The following is a 17,582-nucleotide window of genomic DNA, read 5'->3' as shown; positions in this document are numbered from 1 at the left end:
GCACTGGTGCCTTCCCACCCGACGCAAGAGCACAGGTCCTCCAGTCAAGTGAAAAAGCAAAAAGCCTAAACTAAAGGCAACTCCTAAGGGAGGTAGGAGGGTATGTGAAAGTAGTTGGCCTGTTAGCCTCAGAGAAAAACAACTACAGGTAAGTATCTTTGCTTTCTCTGAGCAAAAGCAGGCCTTCCTATTCTCACATCTGGGAATCCCTAGCTACCAGGCTTACTGAAAACCAGGATAATTGAGTCTTGAAACGTCAAAACGAAAACTTCAATCAACTTGAAACTATATACATACTAGCTGTGGATGTGCAGTCTGGAACAAAATAAAGCAGGGCCTAGGAGGGTGGAGTTGGATTCTAGACATGGAACAGACTGCAGAACTGCTTGTCTGAACCGACTGCTGTATCATGTATCCTGATCCAGATAATAGTGGGATGTGAATGTGTGAATCAAAGACCACATCGCAACCTTGCAAATCTCTTCTAAGGAGACTCTCAAGTGGGCTACCAACACCGCCATGGCTCTAACACTGTGAGCCGTGACATGGCCTGCAAGAGTCAGCACAGCCTGGGTTTAAACAAAGGAATGCAGTCTGCTATCCAATTTGAACATGTGCATTTGCCGATAGCCACCCCCAACCCGATGGGGTCAAAAGAAATGAAAACTGGGTGGACTGTCTATGGGCTTAAGTCCACTCCAGATAGAAGGCTAAGGCGTACTTGCAGTCTAAGGTGCTGTACACGTTCGCCAGGATGGGCATGAGGTCTCGGGGAAATGCTGGAATGTCACGATGGTGACTGTTTCTTTGTCTGTGCTCACCTCGCCCTCTGGTGGCTAGAACCGGTGGCTGCTATGGACTGTCTCATGTTCCAGATTTCAGCCCACTCCGGTCCGGATCTTCCGGGCTGCCAGACTAGCTTTTCTTGTTTGTGCCTGAACAGCACCTGTAGCTGCCTTGTGATTCCTGCAGCTGAACTTCAGCAGCTGATGGGTTTTATTAATCACCTGGAAACTTCTGTGTTGGCCTTTGCATCGTCTAAGGTCCCTGGTTTGTTGGTGCTTTGTTGCACTTCTGCCTAGTCTGGTTTCTTGTTTGAGGTTCTTGTCCGGTTCTAGTTAGTCTGTGTGTAGTTTAGCTTAGGTTTGTTGCTTATTTCTTAGTCTTGTTTCTGGTCTGTATTCCTGGTCTAGTTTCTGTTTGTCTGTGTTCTTGCTTAGTGGCTGCTCTGCAGCTTTCAGTCCTGACTCTTGTCTGTCAGTGTTTTTCAGTGGCTGCTTGGCAGCTTTCCGTTCCTGTCCTCTAGCTTGTCCATTTCCTGCCTTGTGTAGTATTGTCTGTAAGTCCTAGCCCTGTTTCCTGCCTTGCTGCCCATGTATAGTCTCTTCCCCTCTGACCCTCAGTCCCTGTTCAGACTAGTTGATATCCAGCTCCTGCCCTGTCCGGTAAGTCCTGCTGGCCGCCTGCACCCAGGGGCTCAACTCCTGGGGAAGGGCAGTCAAGTGCAGGTGAAGTCTAGCTGTTTCTGTCAGAGTTCTGCCTTGTCTCTGGTGTAGGGTGGTTTTGCCTGCCACTGCCGCTCCTCGGCAGTGGTCCAAGGGCTCACAAACCTAGTTTCTGCCTTGAAAACCTAACATGGAAGAACAATTGACTGGTTAAGATAGAACTTCAACATAACCTTAGAAAGGAACTTAGGGTGCATGCAAAGGACTACTCTGTTGTGATGGAACTTAATATATGATGAATGAGCTAACAAGGCCTGTAGCTCACTTACCCTGCGAGCTGAAGTGACCACCACCAGAAACATGACTTTCCAGGTCAAAAACATCAGATGCCAGGTATCCAGAGGCTCAAAAGGAGCTTTCATCAACGTTAAAATCCCCTGACACAACAGGAGGTTTGGTAGGGGGCTTTGTCAACAACAAGCCTATCATGAAACGAACTAAAGGCTGAACAGAGATGAACTTGCCTCCTACACGATGATAAAAAGCTCCAATTACACTGAGATCAACACTTACAGAGTTGGTTTTTAAACCAGACTCAGAAAGGTGCAGGAGGTACTCAAGCAGTTTTTATGCAGGGCAAGAAAAGGGATCTAAGGCCTTGCCCCTCACACCAGATGGCAAACCTTCTTCATTTAAAGGAGTAACATAAGTACATAAGTGTTGCCATACTGGAACAGACCAAAGGTCCATCAAGCCCAGCACCCTGTTTCCAACAGTGGCCAATCCAAGTTACAAGTACCTGGCAAGACCCCAAAACAATATATTTTTTGCTGCTTGTCCTAGAAATAAAAAGTGGACTTTCCCCAAGTCCATCTTAATAATGTTTTATGGACTTTTCTTTTTCATCTCTTAGTTGAATCTTTCCTGTAAACCAGCAAAATATGGAAGACTCTTTCAAGCAATCTCAGGGAATCGAATTCTACGCTCTTAACATCCAAGCCGTGAGGGTCAGAGATTGAAGGTTGGGATGCAAAAGGAATCCGTCGTTTTGCATGATGATGGTCGGAAAACACTCCAATCTCTACAGATCTTTGAAAGACAACTCAAGAAGAAGAGGGGACCACATCTTCTGTGGCAAGTAGACCGCGTTCAGAATCATGGTGCCCCAGTCTTGCCTGAGTTTCAGCAAAGTCTTCTCTATGAGAGGAATGAGAGGATGCACATGCAGAAGACCCTGTCCCCCAATGCAGGATAAAGGCATCTGACGCTAGTCTGCCATGTGACGTGAACCTGGAGCAGAATTGAAGGATCTTGTTGTTAAGATGAGTGGCAAAACAAAATCCACCGAAGGGGTGCCCCATTCTCGGACGATCTTCCAGATATTGAAAGACCACTCATGCAGTTGCAATATCCTGCTCAATCTGTCTTCCAGGCAGCTGCTCTTGCTGGGCAGGTAAGTGGCATGGAGGTCCATCCCGTGAACAACAGTCACCTGCCACATGCCTACTGCTTCCTAACATAAGAGGTAGGATCCCATACCCCCTGCTTGTTGACATAGAACATTGAAACCTGGTTGTCTGTTTGAATTTGAACAATTTTTTTCTGGAGTTGATCTTTGAAAGCTTTTAGAGCATTCCAAATGGCCCAGATCTAAAGGAGATTGATGTGGAACTGAATCTCCTGAGCGGACCAGTGGCCCCGAGTGTGAAGTCCATCCACATGAGCTCCTCAACCCAGGTTGGATGCATCCATAGTCAACAACTTTTAAGGCAGTGGAATTTGAAATGGAAGCCCTTGAGTCAAATTGGACTGGATTGTCCATCAGAGAAGGGCATGAGCCAACTCTGGTAGAATGAGAATGACATACATTACGATCCCTGTCACCTGAGACCATTGGGAAGACAGGGTCCACTGGGCTGCTCTCAAATGGAGCCATGCCATGGGTGTGACATGCAATATGGAGGCCATGTGGCCCATCAATCTAATTTTATCCTAGAAATAAGCAGTGGTTTTCCCCACAAGTCCAATTTAATAATGGTTTATGGACTTTTCTTTTAGGAAGCTATCCAAATCTTTTTTAAACCCCATTAAACTAACTGCTTTCACCACATTTTCTGGCAATGAATTCCGAAGTTTAATTACACATTGAGTGAAGAAATATTTTCTCTGATTTCTTTTAAATTTACTACTTTGTAACTTCATTGCATGTCCCCTAGTCCTAGTATTTTTGAAAATAGTAAACAAGTGATTCACGTCTACCGTTCCACTCCGTCATTATTTTATAGACCTCTATCATATCTCCCCCCGGCTGTCTTTTCTCCAAGCTGAAGAGCCCTAGCAGTTTCAGCTTTTCCTCATAGGGAAGTCATCCCATCCCCTCTATCATTTTCGTAGCCCTTCTCTGTACCTTTTCTAATTCCACTATATCTTTTTTGAGTTGTGAGGACCAGAATTGCACACAGTATTCGAGGTGCAGTCACACCATGGAGCTATACAAAGGCATTATATATATCCTCATTTTTGTTTTCCATTCCTTTTCTAATAATACTTGATATTCTATTTGCTTTCTTAGCTGCCGCTGCACACTGAGCAGAGGGTTTCAAATGTCAACTATGACACCTAGATCCTTTTCCTGGTCGGTGACTTCTAATATGGAATCTTGCATCACGTAGCTATAGTTCAGGTTCATGTTTCTCATATGAATTCACATTGACTCTTCTGCTCCCTCCTGAGATGTGCTGTTGACTAACCAATCGTCCAGGTAGGGAAACACATACACTCCTAGTCTGCGTAGATACGCTGCAACTATTGCCAGGCACTTGGTGAAAACTGTGGGGGCTGAAACAAGGCCAAATGGCAGAACGCAATACTGGTAGTGGTGTTTCCCCACTCAAAATCTGAGATACCTCCTGTGACTTACTACTACTACTACTTGGACGTATTGAAATGTGAGTATAGGCATCCTTTAAGTCCAGAGAGCATAGCCAATCATTTTCCTGAATTAGAGGTAGTAGGGTGCCCAGGGAAATAATCCTGAACTTTTCTATTACCAAAAATTTGTTCAGGGCCCTTAGGTCTAGGATGGGGCAGAATCCCCCCCCCCCCCCCCCCCCCAATTTTCTTGATCACAAGGAAGTGCCTGGAATTGAATCCCTTCCTTTCTTTCCCTGGTGGTACGGTTTGACCACTCAGGCCTGCAGAAGGGCAAAGATTTCCTCTACTGGTACCTGCTTGTACTGAGAGCTGATTTAAGACGCTCTCGGTGGGCAATTTGGTGGTCGTTGATGTCAATTCAGAGTGTAACCGCGACAGACTATTTGAAGCAGCTCAGCGGCCTGCTCCAAAGGGAATGAGTCCGCCAGAATAAGCCTACTGTTTATCAGAGACTCCCAAGTACATACTCGTGTAGAGTTGGTAGGATTGGATGTGGGCAAAAAGCATCGAGGCCTGAAAAGACTTCCTCCCAAACAAATCCAAAGATCTGGCCTCTTGACCTGGAGGTGCTGAGAGATGAGACCTAGAGCGGATTCGACTACCATGGAGTTGTGAGGCAGCTGAGCCCTCTTGAATCTGGGAGCCTTCTGGATACAATACCACGTATCCACCTTCTTGGGCACCACCTGCACTGTAAGGGGAGATTTCCAGTTCTTCAATAGTGTGTCCTTAAGAATAGGATGCAATGGCACAGTGATCCCTTCCTTGGGAGGAGACAAATGTGGCTCCTCATCTGATTCCCAAGAGCAGTTCCAATCAGACTCTTCCTTATACTGAGGATCAGGGGATTGAGTCTGCACTAGCCTTGACCTAGTGGAACCATGTCCATGCTCCAAAATGCCTCGAGGTGTAGTGCATAGGAGGAGGCACTGCATGCCCAGACCTCGGATTCAGACACCTTGTGAGGTGCCGGCATAGATGATCTGGGCACCAGTATTGATGGAGCTTCGGAGAGGGCCTGGAGCTGTTCTACTGGGGCGCAAGCACCCTCGATGCCAAAGCGGGAACTCCCAGCAGCAACTGCGCCAGCTCCTCTCGGAGCATGCTCCGGAACCACTCATCGAAGGCAGGCATTGGCAAAGGCATGGGAGCCGGAGCACAGGCAGTCTGAGAAGGCATCGGTGCCAAACCAGTGGCGGGGACCTGGCCGCTCAATGAAAGGGCACCGGCACCACTTCCACGGAGAGGGAGCTGTCCTCCCAATGCCGGGTGTCAGAGAATCTGATGCCTCGGTGTTCCCAGCACCATGTGTCGAGAAAGACCGATGCTTATGCTTCTTGGGCTTCCCCTGATGCACAGAGCTTCGGTCCCCCAGTGCCAATGAGTCCAAGCATCTTCTCAGTGTTGGATCCAATGTTGACTGGTTCCAGGGCCTGCTAACAGTGCCTGGTGTTGAGGCAGGTGAAGACCCACTCGATGCCGGTGCACTCCCAGTGGATGCCAATGTCAGAGCAGCTGTGAAGGTCAATGCTGCTGGTGCCAAAAGATGATGGTTTGGCCTTCGAAGAGCCAAAAAGATGCTCCATTTGAGCCATTCGCACCCTCTGGGTTCTCACCTGCATATGCAAACAGAGATCACAAACAGAGGGGTCATGATTTGACCCAAGGCACCCGATGCACCGATGCCTACACTTGGCGCACCACTTGAATCCATTGGGGGGTCTTCTTGGACATTGAATAAAAAATCTCAGCTAAATTAAACTCTTCAATCTTGAACCACGAAAAAGGAGTGTTCAAACTGAGGATGGGGCTGCAGCCTAACTGCGTAGCCACTCACAAAAAAGAAAAGAAACCTAAAAATGGTGAAAAAAAACACCTAAAAAAAAGTAACTGGAAAGTAAAACTGGAAATTTAAGAGAAAAAAAATATCTGCACAAGAAGGCAGTCACTGAAAACTACAGCATAGCATGAGGGAGAGAACACAAAGCACGTCCTCTCAGCTCCGCAGAAAAATTAAGACTGGAGGACACGTCGAGTGGGAAGGCACCGGCGCATGAGTGGTGAGACACTGCTAGAAAATTCTACAATGTAAGCTAGTTGGTGTCTGCACCGGGCTCCATGGGGTGACGTCACCCACATGTGAGAACAGTAAGGCCTGCTTGTCCTCGGAGAAATAAGTTTTTCCACACTGTGAGTAAGTGGTGTAGCCATGTTAGTCCATTTTCAAAGATAACGGATAGAAATAAAACAAAAGGAAAAAAATGATACTTTTTTTTTATTGGACTAACAATACATTTTTGATTAGCTTTCGAAGGCAATATCTTCTTCAGATCAGAAATAAGCAAGTGTTAAATATCAGAATATAAAAATGAAACTCTCATCCAAACCCCAACCCTTCCTGTGAGACTATCATTGGAAAGTTTTCATGTTTCACTTATATATTCTGACATTTGTCAACATTAGCTCATTTCTGATCTGAAGAAGGTATTGCCTTCGAAAGCTAATCCAAATGTTAACAAATATCAGAATATAAAAGTGAAACTCTCACCCAACCCCCACCCCTTCCTTCGAGACTTATCATTGGAAAGCTTTCATGTTTCACTTATATATTCTAGCATTTGTCAGCATTTGCTCATTTCTGATCTGAAGAAGGCATTACACTGTACTTAAAGCTAGCTAGCTATTTTTCTTATTCTTGGTCTGGCAGTTTCTTATTGCTTTTGGGTTTTGAGCTCAGTCAGAACTGGGTCTCTAATAGGACTGCGCAGCTGAGTGTTTGTTTGCCACTATCAGATCTTATTCCATCATTTCATTCCCCCTCCTAACTCAGTCCAGGGACCACAAATCTAGGCTTCTCCCTCTCTCTCATCCCCAGAGCTCAGTGAATATAGATCGTATATCTGATCACTAGGTGTCACCACTGCACTGCATCCATGACATCCTTAGCCTTGGTTAGCCCAGGGAACTAAAGCCGGACCCATGTCCTCTGCACAGCAGTGCACAGTACAATCACTACCCCACCAAGCCAGCTTGCAATTGAGGTTTTCAGGAGGATGAGTAACAGAAATATTTTCTACAATGTTGGCACTTAAAACATTTATAATGGCAAGCCTGCACGTAAGTGTGGTAATATTTCTGATTTATATTTTCTGACAACTAATACATTTTGTGATCATATAGGTATAAGGGATTATATATACACGTAAGAAATTTAACCAGATATTGTCCCTTCCAGACCTATTTTTCTATGACTATATCATATTTTAAACTGCTTTGCAGTATTTGCTAATGCGATTGGTGGTATATCATTCCTTTAGGGAGCTAGCTCAGTGTTACCTGCTTTGAATCCACAGCTGATATAAGCGGGATACAAGTACCAGAATAGTATAGTATTCATGAGGTCAATGCTTAGTTTGAGGGTGCATAAAACCCTAAGTGGGAATACATTTCTTATTTTCTACTTTCTCTTCCTGTTAAGTCTTCTCCTCCAAAAGACAACTTGCTCCTACTGTGTAAGGTTCCATCACTGCCTACAGGACGGATGGGAAATCTCTTCCTAGTTACAGCTTTATATCACAATGTACTATACTGTTCAAAGCGCGTATCAAACCCGAAAATAGAGACCAGTGAAAGGAAAATTAAAAAAAAAATAACAGTGTATTAAGACAAGCCCTAAATATAAATAACCAAACTTCAAAACATACTTAAAATAAAAATCAAGGGATCTGCACAGGAAACATTTGATTTGGTTCATTTTGTTTTCCTTTTCTGTTAGATGCTTCAGTTCTCTCAGTTCATCTTGTGCAGAAATAAACTTTACATGCACAGGTCAAATTTACACATGTAAAACAGAAAATGAATCAAAATGCATGCATATCCCTATTCAAACCAATCAAGGTAAATTAATGAAAGTTCCTTCTACCAAAGCCAATCAGTAAGATGCAGAGTAGCAGGCTAATGGTCAGAGCAGCTGGCTGGAAACCAGGAGAAGAGGGCTCATGTCCAACTGCAGCAGGTTACTTAACCTCCACTATCTCAGGTACAAATGTACAGTGTGAACCCTCCTGGAACAGAACAATGCAACTCACCTTGAGCTAGTACTGAAAAATTATATAAGCTAAATCCAAAATACTTAGGTTAACATTCAAACGGATAACAATCTAACAACCAGATAAAAAAAAGAAAAATCAAAATAACAAAAGTCTGTTTACATAAACAAGTTTTAATCTGGAACCTAAAAGGCTGCCCAAGCTCATGCCTTTGAAAGGTGTAATAATAAAGATGGCATATACAGATGCACTCCTCCAGCTGAGTGTAGGGATCTAACAGGGATGTATCATTGAAGGCAAAACTTTACAAAATTCAGGCCAACTCATTCAGTACTCTAAAAGTTAAAATGGAGCCAATAAAAGACATTAAGGACTGCTAAGATGCATTCCCTAAACCTGATATCATATTGATTGTTTGTTTTGGATCACCAAAGCTTCTGTATGTCTCTTTTGAGTCTCTATAAGTTATAAATTGTAGCTCTTGCAGTCACTAGTGCATGTACTACTAATTTCAGTTCATCTGCCAAATACTGATAGATGTGTCTAATAAAATTAAATTCAGTGAATGCCCTCATAGATACTGCTTTCAATTGTGCATCAGAACATAACAAACGTCTATCACAGCAAAGACTCCTAACCTGTTTCAAATATAATAAAAGCTTGAGAAGCTTGGAGATTTCTTGTAAGAGGCAAAATAAAATAATGTAAAATAAAAATACTCAGGGACCGATGACCATTCTGGGAAAGTTCTAGGCAGTACTGAAGTTTATTGACCGCTAGACACCCATGCTGAGGTCCTTTAAATTCTGTATATTAGAAAGTTGTACGAAGAAAAGCTTGGAAATTTTCTATATATAAGTGTGGATTGTCTATGATAGCTGTCAAATAAAGTGCTGTCACATCAATTAAAAGTCCTGGACCATGTGACAGCGATTGCTTAACTCAGTGGTTCTCAAACTTTCTTGGGTCACGGAGCCCCTAGGCTACAAATTTCTTCTCTAGTCTTCCCCCATCCTGCCCCCACCAGCATCGAGTCCTATCTTTGCTGGCAGGAATGGTCAGGCCCCACAAGCTGAAAAAGTCCATTGCCCAAGGTCCAAGCTGATTGTGCAAGCAAATCGGTAGCATGCTTCAGCCACCAGTACCTGCATTCCCGTGCATGGCCTCCTTCTCTCCTCCCCTTCCATTCAGCGTCTGCCCTCCTTCTCTCCCCCCTTCCATCCATCTGCCTCCTTTCTCCTCCCCTTCCATTCAGCGCCTGCTCTCCTTCTCTCCCCCCTTCCATCCCTCCCTCTCTCACCACTGTCATCTAGCCTCTGCTCTTCCTTTCTCCACTTTCATCCAGTCTCTGCCTTCCCTCTCTCCCTTTCATCCAGCCTCTGCCCTTCCTCTCCCTCTTTCATCCAGTCTGCCCTTCCTCTCTCCTTTCTATCCCTCCCTAGACACTTTCATTTAGCTTCTGCCCTCCATCCCCCTTCCAACCAGCTTCTGCCCTCCCTTCTCTCCCCACTTTCATCCAGCCTCTGCCCTCCCTCTCTAGACACTTTCATCCAGCTTCTCTCCTCCCTCTCTCGCCATTCATCCAGCCTCTGCCCTCTCTCCTCCTTCATTTTCATGCAGCCTCTGCCCTCCCTCACACTTCCCCTTCCATCCATTCTAAGTCCTCTCTGATTCTCCCACTAATCCAGCATCTGCCTTCTCTCTGCTCCCCCACACACCCATCCCTGCTGCTGCTTTTCTAGATTAGCAGCAGCAGCAAAACAAGCTGCAGCAATGCGGGACAAGAGTCTCCATACACGTAGCTGCTGGCTGTGCCACAGAACAGGAAGTGATGTTTGAGGGGGCAGGATAGTCAGCCATGTGTATGAAGAGTCTGGCACTGCATGGCTGCAGCTTGTTTTGTCGCTGCTGCTGCTGCTCATCTAGAGAAGCAGCAGCAGGGATGGGTGTGGGGGAAGCGGGGGAAGCGGGGAAAGAAAGGAGGCAGATGCAAGGTTCCACGTAAGGAGTCACTGACCAAGAAAGGGATCTAGGTGTCGTCACATGATACATTGAAACCTTCTGCTCAGTGTGCTGCGGAGGCTAAGAAAGCAAATAGAATGTTAGGTATTATTAGGAAAGGAATGGAAAACAAAAATGAGGACATTATAATGCCTTTCTATCGCTCCATAATTCTAGTCACCGCATCTCAAAAAAGATATAGTGGAACTAGAAAAGGTGCAGAGAAGGACAACGAAAATGATAAAGGGGATGGGACGACTTCCCTATGAAGAAAGGCTAAAGCAGCTGGGGCTCTTCATCTTGGAGAAAAGACGACTATGGGAAGATATGTTAGAGGTGTATAAAATAATGAGTGGAGTGGAACAGGTAGACGTGAAGCATCTGTTTACAATTTCCAAAAATACTAGGACTAGGGGGTACGCGATGAAGCTACAAAGTAGTAAATTTAATATGAATTGGAGAAACTTTTTCTTCACTCAACATGTAATTCAACTCTGGAATTCGTTGCCAGAAAATGTGGTAAAGGCAGTTAGCTTAGCAGAGTTTAAAAAAGGTTTGGACAGCTTCCTAAAGGAAAAGTCCATAGACCATTATTAAATTGGACTTGGGGAAAATATTTCTGGGATAAGCAGCATAAAATGTTTTGTACTTTTTTGGGGATCTTGCCAGGCATTTGCGACCTGGATTGGCCACTGTTGGAAACAGGATGCTGGGCTTGATGGACCTTTGGTCTGTCTCAGTATGGCAATACTTATGTACTGTATTGGGGAGAGCAGTAACAGTTTGGGTAGCATTGGGAGGGAGGTTGGGATTTGCCCGACACCCCCAAGAGTTTGCTGCAGCGCACAGTTTGGGAACCTCTGGCTTAACAACTTAGGAACATCCAATATTAAATTCTTTGGTTTCAAGAATCTGTCTCTCCCTTTTTAATTGTTGTCTTCTATTAGTCAGGAATGATTCGAACCAGTGTATAATACACCATCTTCCCCAATTCTACTGGTGAGGCCTCTTTAAAGGGTGTCATGAATGGACTGAATTCTTGAGGCATGAGCAGTAGATACTTTTTTCCCCAAATAATCTTTTCCTTGACATACAGCCACATATATGCCCCAAAAGTTTCAGGTCATACTGTGTGTGTATAGGGGAGGGGGAGAAAGAGGAGAGATGATGGATTTTGATCATGTCTTCAATAGTAGTTCAAGTTCAGTTACATTCTGGTACAGTAAGAATATTCTTGTCCCTCTGGGCTGACAATCTAAGTTTGTGAATGAGGAAATGGAGGTTACGTGACTTGCCCAAAGTTACAAACAGCCTCAGTAGGTTTGAACTGGGCTCCCCTGGTTCTCAGCTCGCTGATCTAGACAATAAGCTACTCCTCCCCCGTGGGTGCATCAGGCTCTGCAACTCACTGTACTTAGAGCAGCTAAACCAAAAGATGTACAAAAATGTGTACCAAATGAGAAAGTATGATGTTTTCTTTTACCTGTACCCCACCCCTCCATCTCAGAAAGGTACTCATTACCACAGCATCATGTTTAAAAGAGAAATCTGGGCACAAAACGGTGTGAACGTACTTCTATTAGGGTTTATGATTTATTTAATTTTCACACATCAAAAGCAATTCTTACCACCAAAGGTTTACAGATGCCCAGGCGAGTTCTGCCTGGTGGCACAGATTTCAAGACTTCCACAGCTTCTTCTAAAGAGGCGTTGTCCAAGTAGCTGTCATTTACAAATAGCAAACGGTCACCAGGTAGTATTTCACCAGTATTTTCTGCCACACCACCTGCTACCAGAGAGCGAATCACAATCACAGTTCGTGTGGGATCTAAGGGATCCTGAAGAGGGAGCCAGAAACCACAAACAATTATATTTCTGAAAATACAAGGCATAGACAGACATAATCTTATGTCATGATTTTCTAGGCCAGAAAATAAAGCAGGCATATTTTTTTTAAATATCACATTTTTAAATATTTACTGGAGTAGGAAAAGTACAGAATTCTGAAGAGTCCAAATCATCAGGAAGAGGTAAATCCATATCTCAAAACACTGATCAGTTAAGTTTAAATTTTAAGCACAGATATTTAAAATGAGTACACCAAATTCTTAAGAGAAAGCTACTAGTGTCAAAGTTGGAAGCTACACTTTCAGAATGTTTTACAGTGGCTAATAGGGTAGTGAGAAAAAGAAATCAAAGGTGGAAGGAGTGGAAGGGGTAGATTCATTTCTATCTCCGTTTACCTCAGTCATTTGGTCCTCGAGGGTTTTCTCTTCTCCCCCTCATGCATAGTCCCCAGTGAGAACATACTGATTGACAATCCTGCTATTACCATGTCTTTATTTATTTATTTATTTTTTTGTAATGGCTAGGAAGAGGGAACCTTTTTAGAATATATCTACTCTGCAGTCATGGAAGTGCATGAGCAGCTGGTGCAAGGCACCAAGCAGAAGAGTCATTCAAAAGCAGTGCCAGGGGCCAACAGGCTTGTGTATTGAAAACCTCTTCTGCAGTTGCTACCTATTCACTAACTTGCCTACAAGTAAGAAATTGCCTCCTAGTATATGAAACTTGGTATAATTGCATTTACTAATACTTATTTTTATAGCGCTACTAGATATTTATTTTATTTATTTAGGTGCATTTTTACCCAACATTTTCCCACAAGAGCAGGCGCAATGTGGCTTACATTAATTCATGAGGATACAATACAGAGATGGCACAGTTACGGATATACACAGTACAGTACATAAACACGTTCCTGCTTGACAGAGCTTACAATATTCAAGACAAACAGGACAAATAAGGGCTTAGGAGGGGTTCGTTTATTATGGGAATGATTAAAACACGGGTAGGACTTTTGGTGGTGTCATGGCAACGAGTAGGCGTTAGCATTCTCAGCTTCCAGGCTCACCTACCTTTCACTCCTGCAAAACTTCAGCAGTCTGACAGAATCTTGCTAAGATATGAAGCAGAGACGACAAGCTGGTGTGAGTTGTGTATATTTCGGGGCCTCCTAAAGGCAAAAAATAGCTGCACTGAGAAGAAGATAAACAGTGCAAGGGGGAGAGCAAGATGGACAGAGAGTGTGGGGACTCTGTTGCCCTCGGTAGGGTCGGAATAGGCAGCTGAGATCTCTGCAGTGGTTAGTGCATTGGTTGAGCATACTAAAAACAAAAAGCTGTAATTAATCCTGGATAAGTTCAACTCTTTGAAAGCCTATCCGAACACTACAGCGATGGACACGAGTGCTGCACAAAACCGAATTAGTGGAATGGAGGATTCGCAGCAGCAGGCAGAGGTGGAGTGGGCGCAGCTAAGATCCCAGGTACAACAACCCCTTGAAAACGTGGACAAACTCAATAATTGTTGAAGGAGGAATAATCTTCAATTAGTGGGTCTGCCAGAATTGGTGGAAACAGGGGAGCTTAGAGGATTTCTATAAACTTGGCTCACAAATTCGTTGAAGCTCCCTGCTAAAGCTGACCCTGTAAGGACTGAGTGTATTCATCAAGTAAGGCCCTCCATGTGTGCCGGACAGCCAGCCATGGGTGGTTATTTTTAAATTGCTTAATACCCACAAGATGCAAATTTTGCAGGCTCTGCAGAGTGGCAAGAAGCTGGAATGCAATCTTAAGAACCTTTTATGCTTTCAAGATTACTCTGCAAAGGTGGCTCAACAGAAGAAAGCCTTTATATCTGTGTGTGTGCTTTCAGAAAAATGAAATCAAATTTATGCCCTTATAGCCAACACAACTCCGCATTCAACATGAGGGTTCCACTAAATTCTATGAATCTGCACAGAGACAGAAACATTCGTCCAACAGGTGGAGTAAGAATTGGAAACCTCGAGGAAGGACGATCGATTTGGTACAGTTTGTGGCAGGTTGTTCTTTCTCATGCTATATTTTTTTTAACACTTATAGAATGCTAATCTAAGACTGTTGGATATATTTTGAGATTATGATTTCATCATCAGTGCAGACCCACATCTTGAGAGGGGGGAACAATTCTGACTAACAGAAGGAGCGTTGTGGTAGATGATTGGCTTGGTCTTTCTTTTATTGAACTATTCTGTCAGCAAAACCTGGCCTTCACTGTGAGATTATGAGGCATATTTTCAAAGCACTTTGGGAGGCTAAGTTCCATAGGTTTCTATGGAACTTTGGGAGGCTAAGTGCTTTGAAAATGAGCCTCTATATATCTCTAAATGATATATTTTTCTCTTTTCTAAGACTCTCAGCAATATTTCTCCCAAGAGTTTTTGTTTTGCAGACTGGAACCTCATCCACGGGCACTGCTACTTTGTTGGACTTGCTCTTCGTGGAGTGGGTGGTTATAGCTCTATCAGATTTCTGGACTGCAATATATTTCTTATTTTGGGGGTGAAAATGGGGAGAGATCGAGACACTAGAAGTTGTAGTTTCTATTGGATGTATACATGGGACTGTTGGGGAAGATGGAGGAGGGGAAGGGATAGGGAGGATTCAGTAGCGGTTTGGAAAGTTGAGAATATGGAAGCAGTTGGGGGATAATATTGTAGGCCAGGAAGATCTCTTTTGGAAGTCTGTGCGACATTTGAGCTTTGGTGACTGAGGTTCCAAGGTGTAACTTAAACCCATAACCAGATTTATCTCTCCTGCAATAGAAAAGTCTAACATTGTCGGACACGAAACAGTAGATTATACTAAATGGGTGCCTTTGCTATGGTCTCCTTGGAGCTTCTGGATACTTGGTGTGTCCTCCACCTTCAGAAGCAAGATTTTACTTATTTATCCAGGGCTCAACAGATGCAGTCCTGCATTGACTATCTGCTTCTTGAGGAGCCTTTTCTCCTCGGTTCAAGCCGCGGAGATTAGCCCTTCGGAGATTTCTGACCACACTATGGTGTAAGGTGGATGTGGTATTTCAGAGTGGTTCAATTAGTATAGAAGTTTTTCCAAGGATTATATTATGATTTGCAATTTAGGTAACGTATTCAGCAGAAATGGAAGGAATATGTAGAGTTTGATGACTGACATCAAGATGAATTTATTTTGTTTTGGGACACTGCTCTGACTTCCTTGGGGTTTGATTTGGAGCACTCTAATTATTTTAGTGTATATATATCTTCCCCATAGAGATTTTTCTGTCTTTTAAAAGTGAGTTTGGCACCTTTAATTCCACTAAAAGCACATGATGCTTTTCAGGCCAGTAACAAAAAAAAGGCCCTTCTACCTTAACTCAGTGTTGAAGAAGAGCCTTCAATCAAGTAATTCCCACTTTCTGGAGAAATAAACGATCTTCTCCTCCAAACTAATCAGAGTGCCCCAAATCATTAGTCATCCATTATCCTTTTCTTAATGTTTTTAGTCCCATACATTAATCCAACGGTCTCTTATGTTTCTCAAACCTCACACTAACACTATTTGCTTTTGTCTCACCTAGAATGTAAACTGCACTGAACGCTAGAAAGAGGATATTAGCGGAATACAAGAATTGATTTGAACTGAACTGAATAACCAACCTGAATGTAGCACCTGTGCCTTCTAAAGTTTGTCAAAAAATGAATTGTTAGTCCAATAAAATAAGGTATCACCTTATCTTCCTTTCTTTTTAAAATGTCTATGATTTCCTTTAAAGTTGACTAACACAGCAACCACACTACTTTAAACAAATAAATCCGTGGTATAAACACACAGGAAATGGGTCTCTTACAATTGAAATGAACCATTGGAATGAGGGGGCAAACAATAGGTGAAAGAAGACAGACTAGGGAGTAATCCAAGGAGATATTTTTTATGGAAAACTGTGGTGGTTGCATGGAATGGCCTCCTAGTGAAAGTGGTGGAGACAAGACATGTCCAACAAAAGGAGAAGCCAATCAACAATTTGTTCCGTGACATTAGCACAGCTCATTGTTGCCAGAAACGTTTAGTGTGGCAACAGGTCTTAATCAGCTCCTAGAGTTCTGTTGGTTCTCATATTTGGACTCCTGAGGATGGCTAACTACACAAACATGGACCATGTTGGGTCCATGATTTTATTGGAGCTTGTTGTCGTATCTTCAAGCAAATATTTTGTCACAAAAAGACTCCTTTTATCTCATTCGACTCATCACATTGGTCACTCCCACTCCTGTGTTTTGCTTGGAGACAAGAAATGTACTAAATTCAAAAAAGCATGGGACAAGCACAGAGGACATCTGAGGGAGAGGAAGAAATTGTAGAGCTTTATAGTTTTGTATAGAAGGACAGACTGTATAGGTTGTATGTTCCAATATCTGCTGTTATTTTCTGTTTCTAGGTTAGTTTTTTGTTTTGTTTTGTTTTTTACATACTCTCTCTTCTCTACCAAACTAATCTCTGAGTAAATTCTATTTGACACATAATGATTAAAAAACAGCAGCAGAAAAAATAAATAAATAACTGACAGGAACAATACAAAAGCATCCTCGTACTTCTGACTGGTAATTACAATGTGGTTTTCGGGCAGAGGGAGCTATTGCACCAACACAGATTGGTACAATCTGAACCTATAAAGCATTTCATCAATAGTCATTCAAAGGAACTGTCAGACTGGTATGAATCAGCCTGTAATGATTTCCTACATGGAAAGGATGTGCATTCTGAAATGAGAATTCACTTTCTGGTCAGGAAATAATCAACACGGTAAGCACTTATTTTCAGAAAGCAACTAGAAAAGAAATTTTTAATAGCTGAAAGTAAGGGACGTACATAAAAGTATCCAGTGCAGGACTGAGAACAGAGGCATAAATGATTAATGTAAAGCCAAGCAAATAGATACAATACGCAAGGAAGATTCCTGAAGAGCTTAAAATAAAAGTTATAAAGAACAATTTGAACAGCTTCAGAACTGGCCATGTTCTTTTAAAGATAAATCATTAGAAAGCTGACAGATAAAGCGGGACAATCTCTATAAATAATAGGATTTTTTTTTGTGTATGAGACTTGGTAATTTCCTCTTACTCCAGCTCAGTTAGAAGAAGCCTCTGTTGCGCTATGATGCCTTAAGTTTAAATTGACAACCACACGGTTTCCCCCTATTTTTATAACCTTTCCCCCAAAGACAACCCAATGCAGCAAAAGTCCTTCAATGTGAATTACAGACTGTGATTCTCTCCAAATCTAGCCATCAGCTGTGGCACTGTGCA

The 17,582-nt window shown here is 43.0% G+C and overlaps 1 protein-coding gene across 2 annotated transcripts in view; it reads right to left on the bottom strand.

The window, feature by feature from the left end:
- Nucleotides 1-17,582, bottom strand: part of PATJ (PATJ crumbs cell polarity complex component) — a 429,677-nt gene that overhangs the window by 287,575 nt on the left and 124,520 nt on the right. For both annotated transcript variants that reach the window (XM_030205409.1, XM_030205410.1), the window contains exon 18: nt 12,058-12,267. In XM_030205409.1, coding sequence (XP_030061269.1) covers nt 12,058-12,267 — 210 coding nt within the window. The remainder of the gene's footprint in view (nt 1-12,057; nt 12,268-17,582) is intronic.

The sequence above is a fragment of the Microcaecilia unicolor genome, chromosome 6 (assembly GCF_901765095.1).
Source record: "Microcaecilia unicolor chromosome 6, aMicUni1.1, whole genome shotgun sequence".
NCBI classification, from domain to species: domain Eukaryota; kingdom Metazoa; phylum Chordata; class Amphibia; order Gymnophiona; family Siphonopidae; genus Microcaecilia; species Microcaecilia unicolor.
The sequence above is the reverse complement of the archived record's forward strand: the minus strand, read 5'-3'. Positions and strand labels throughout refer to the sequence as shown.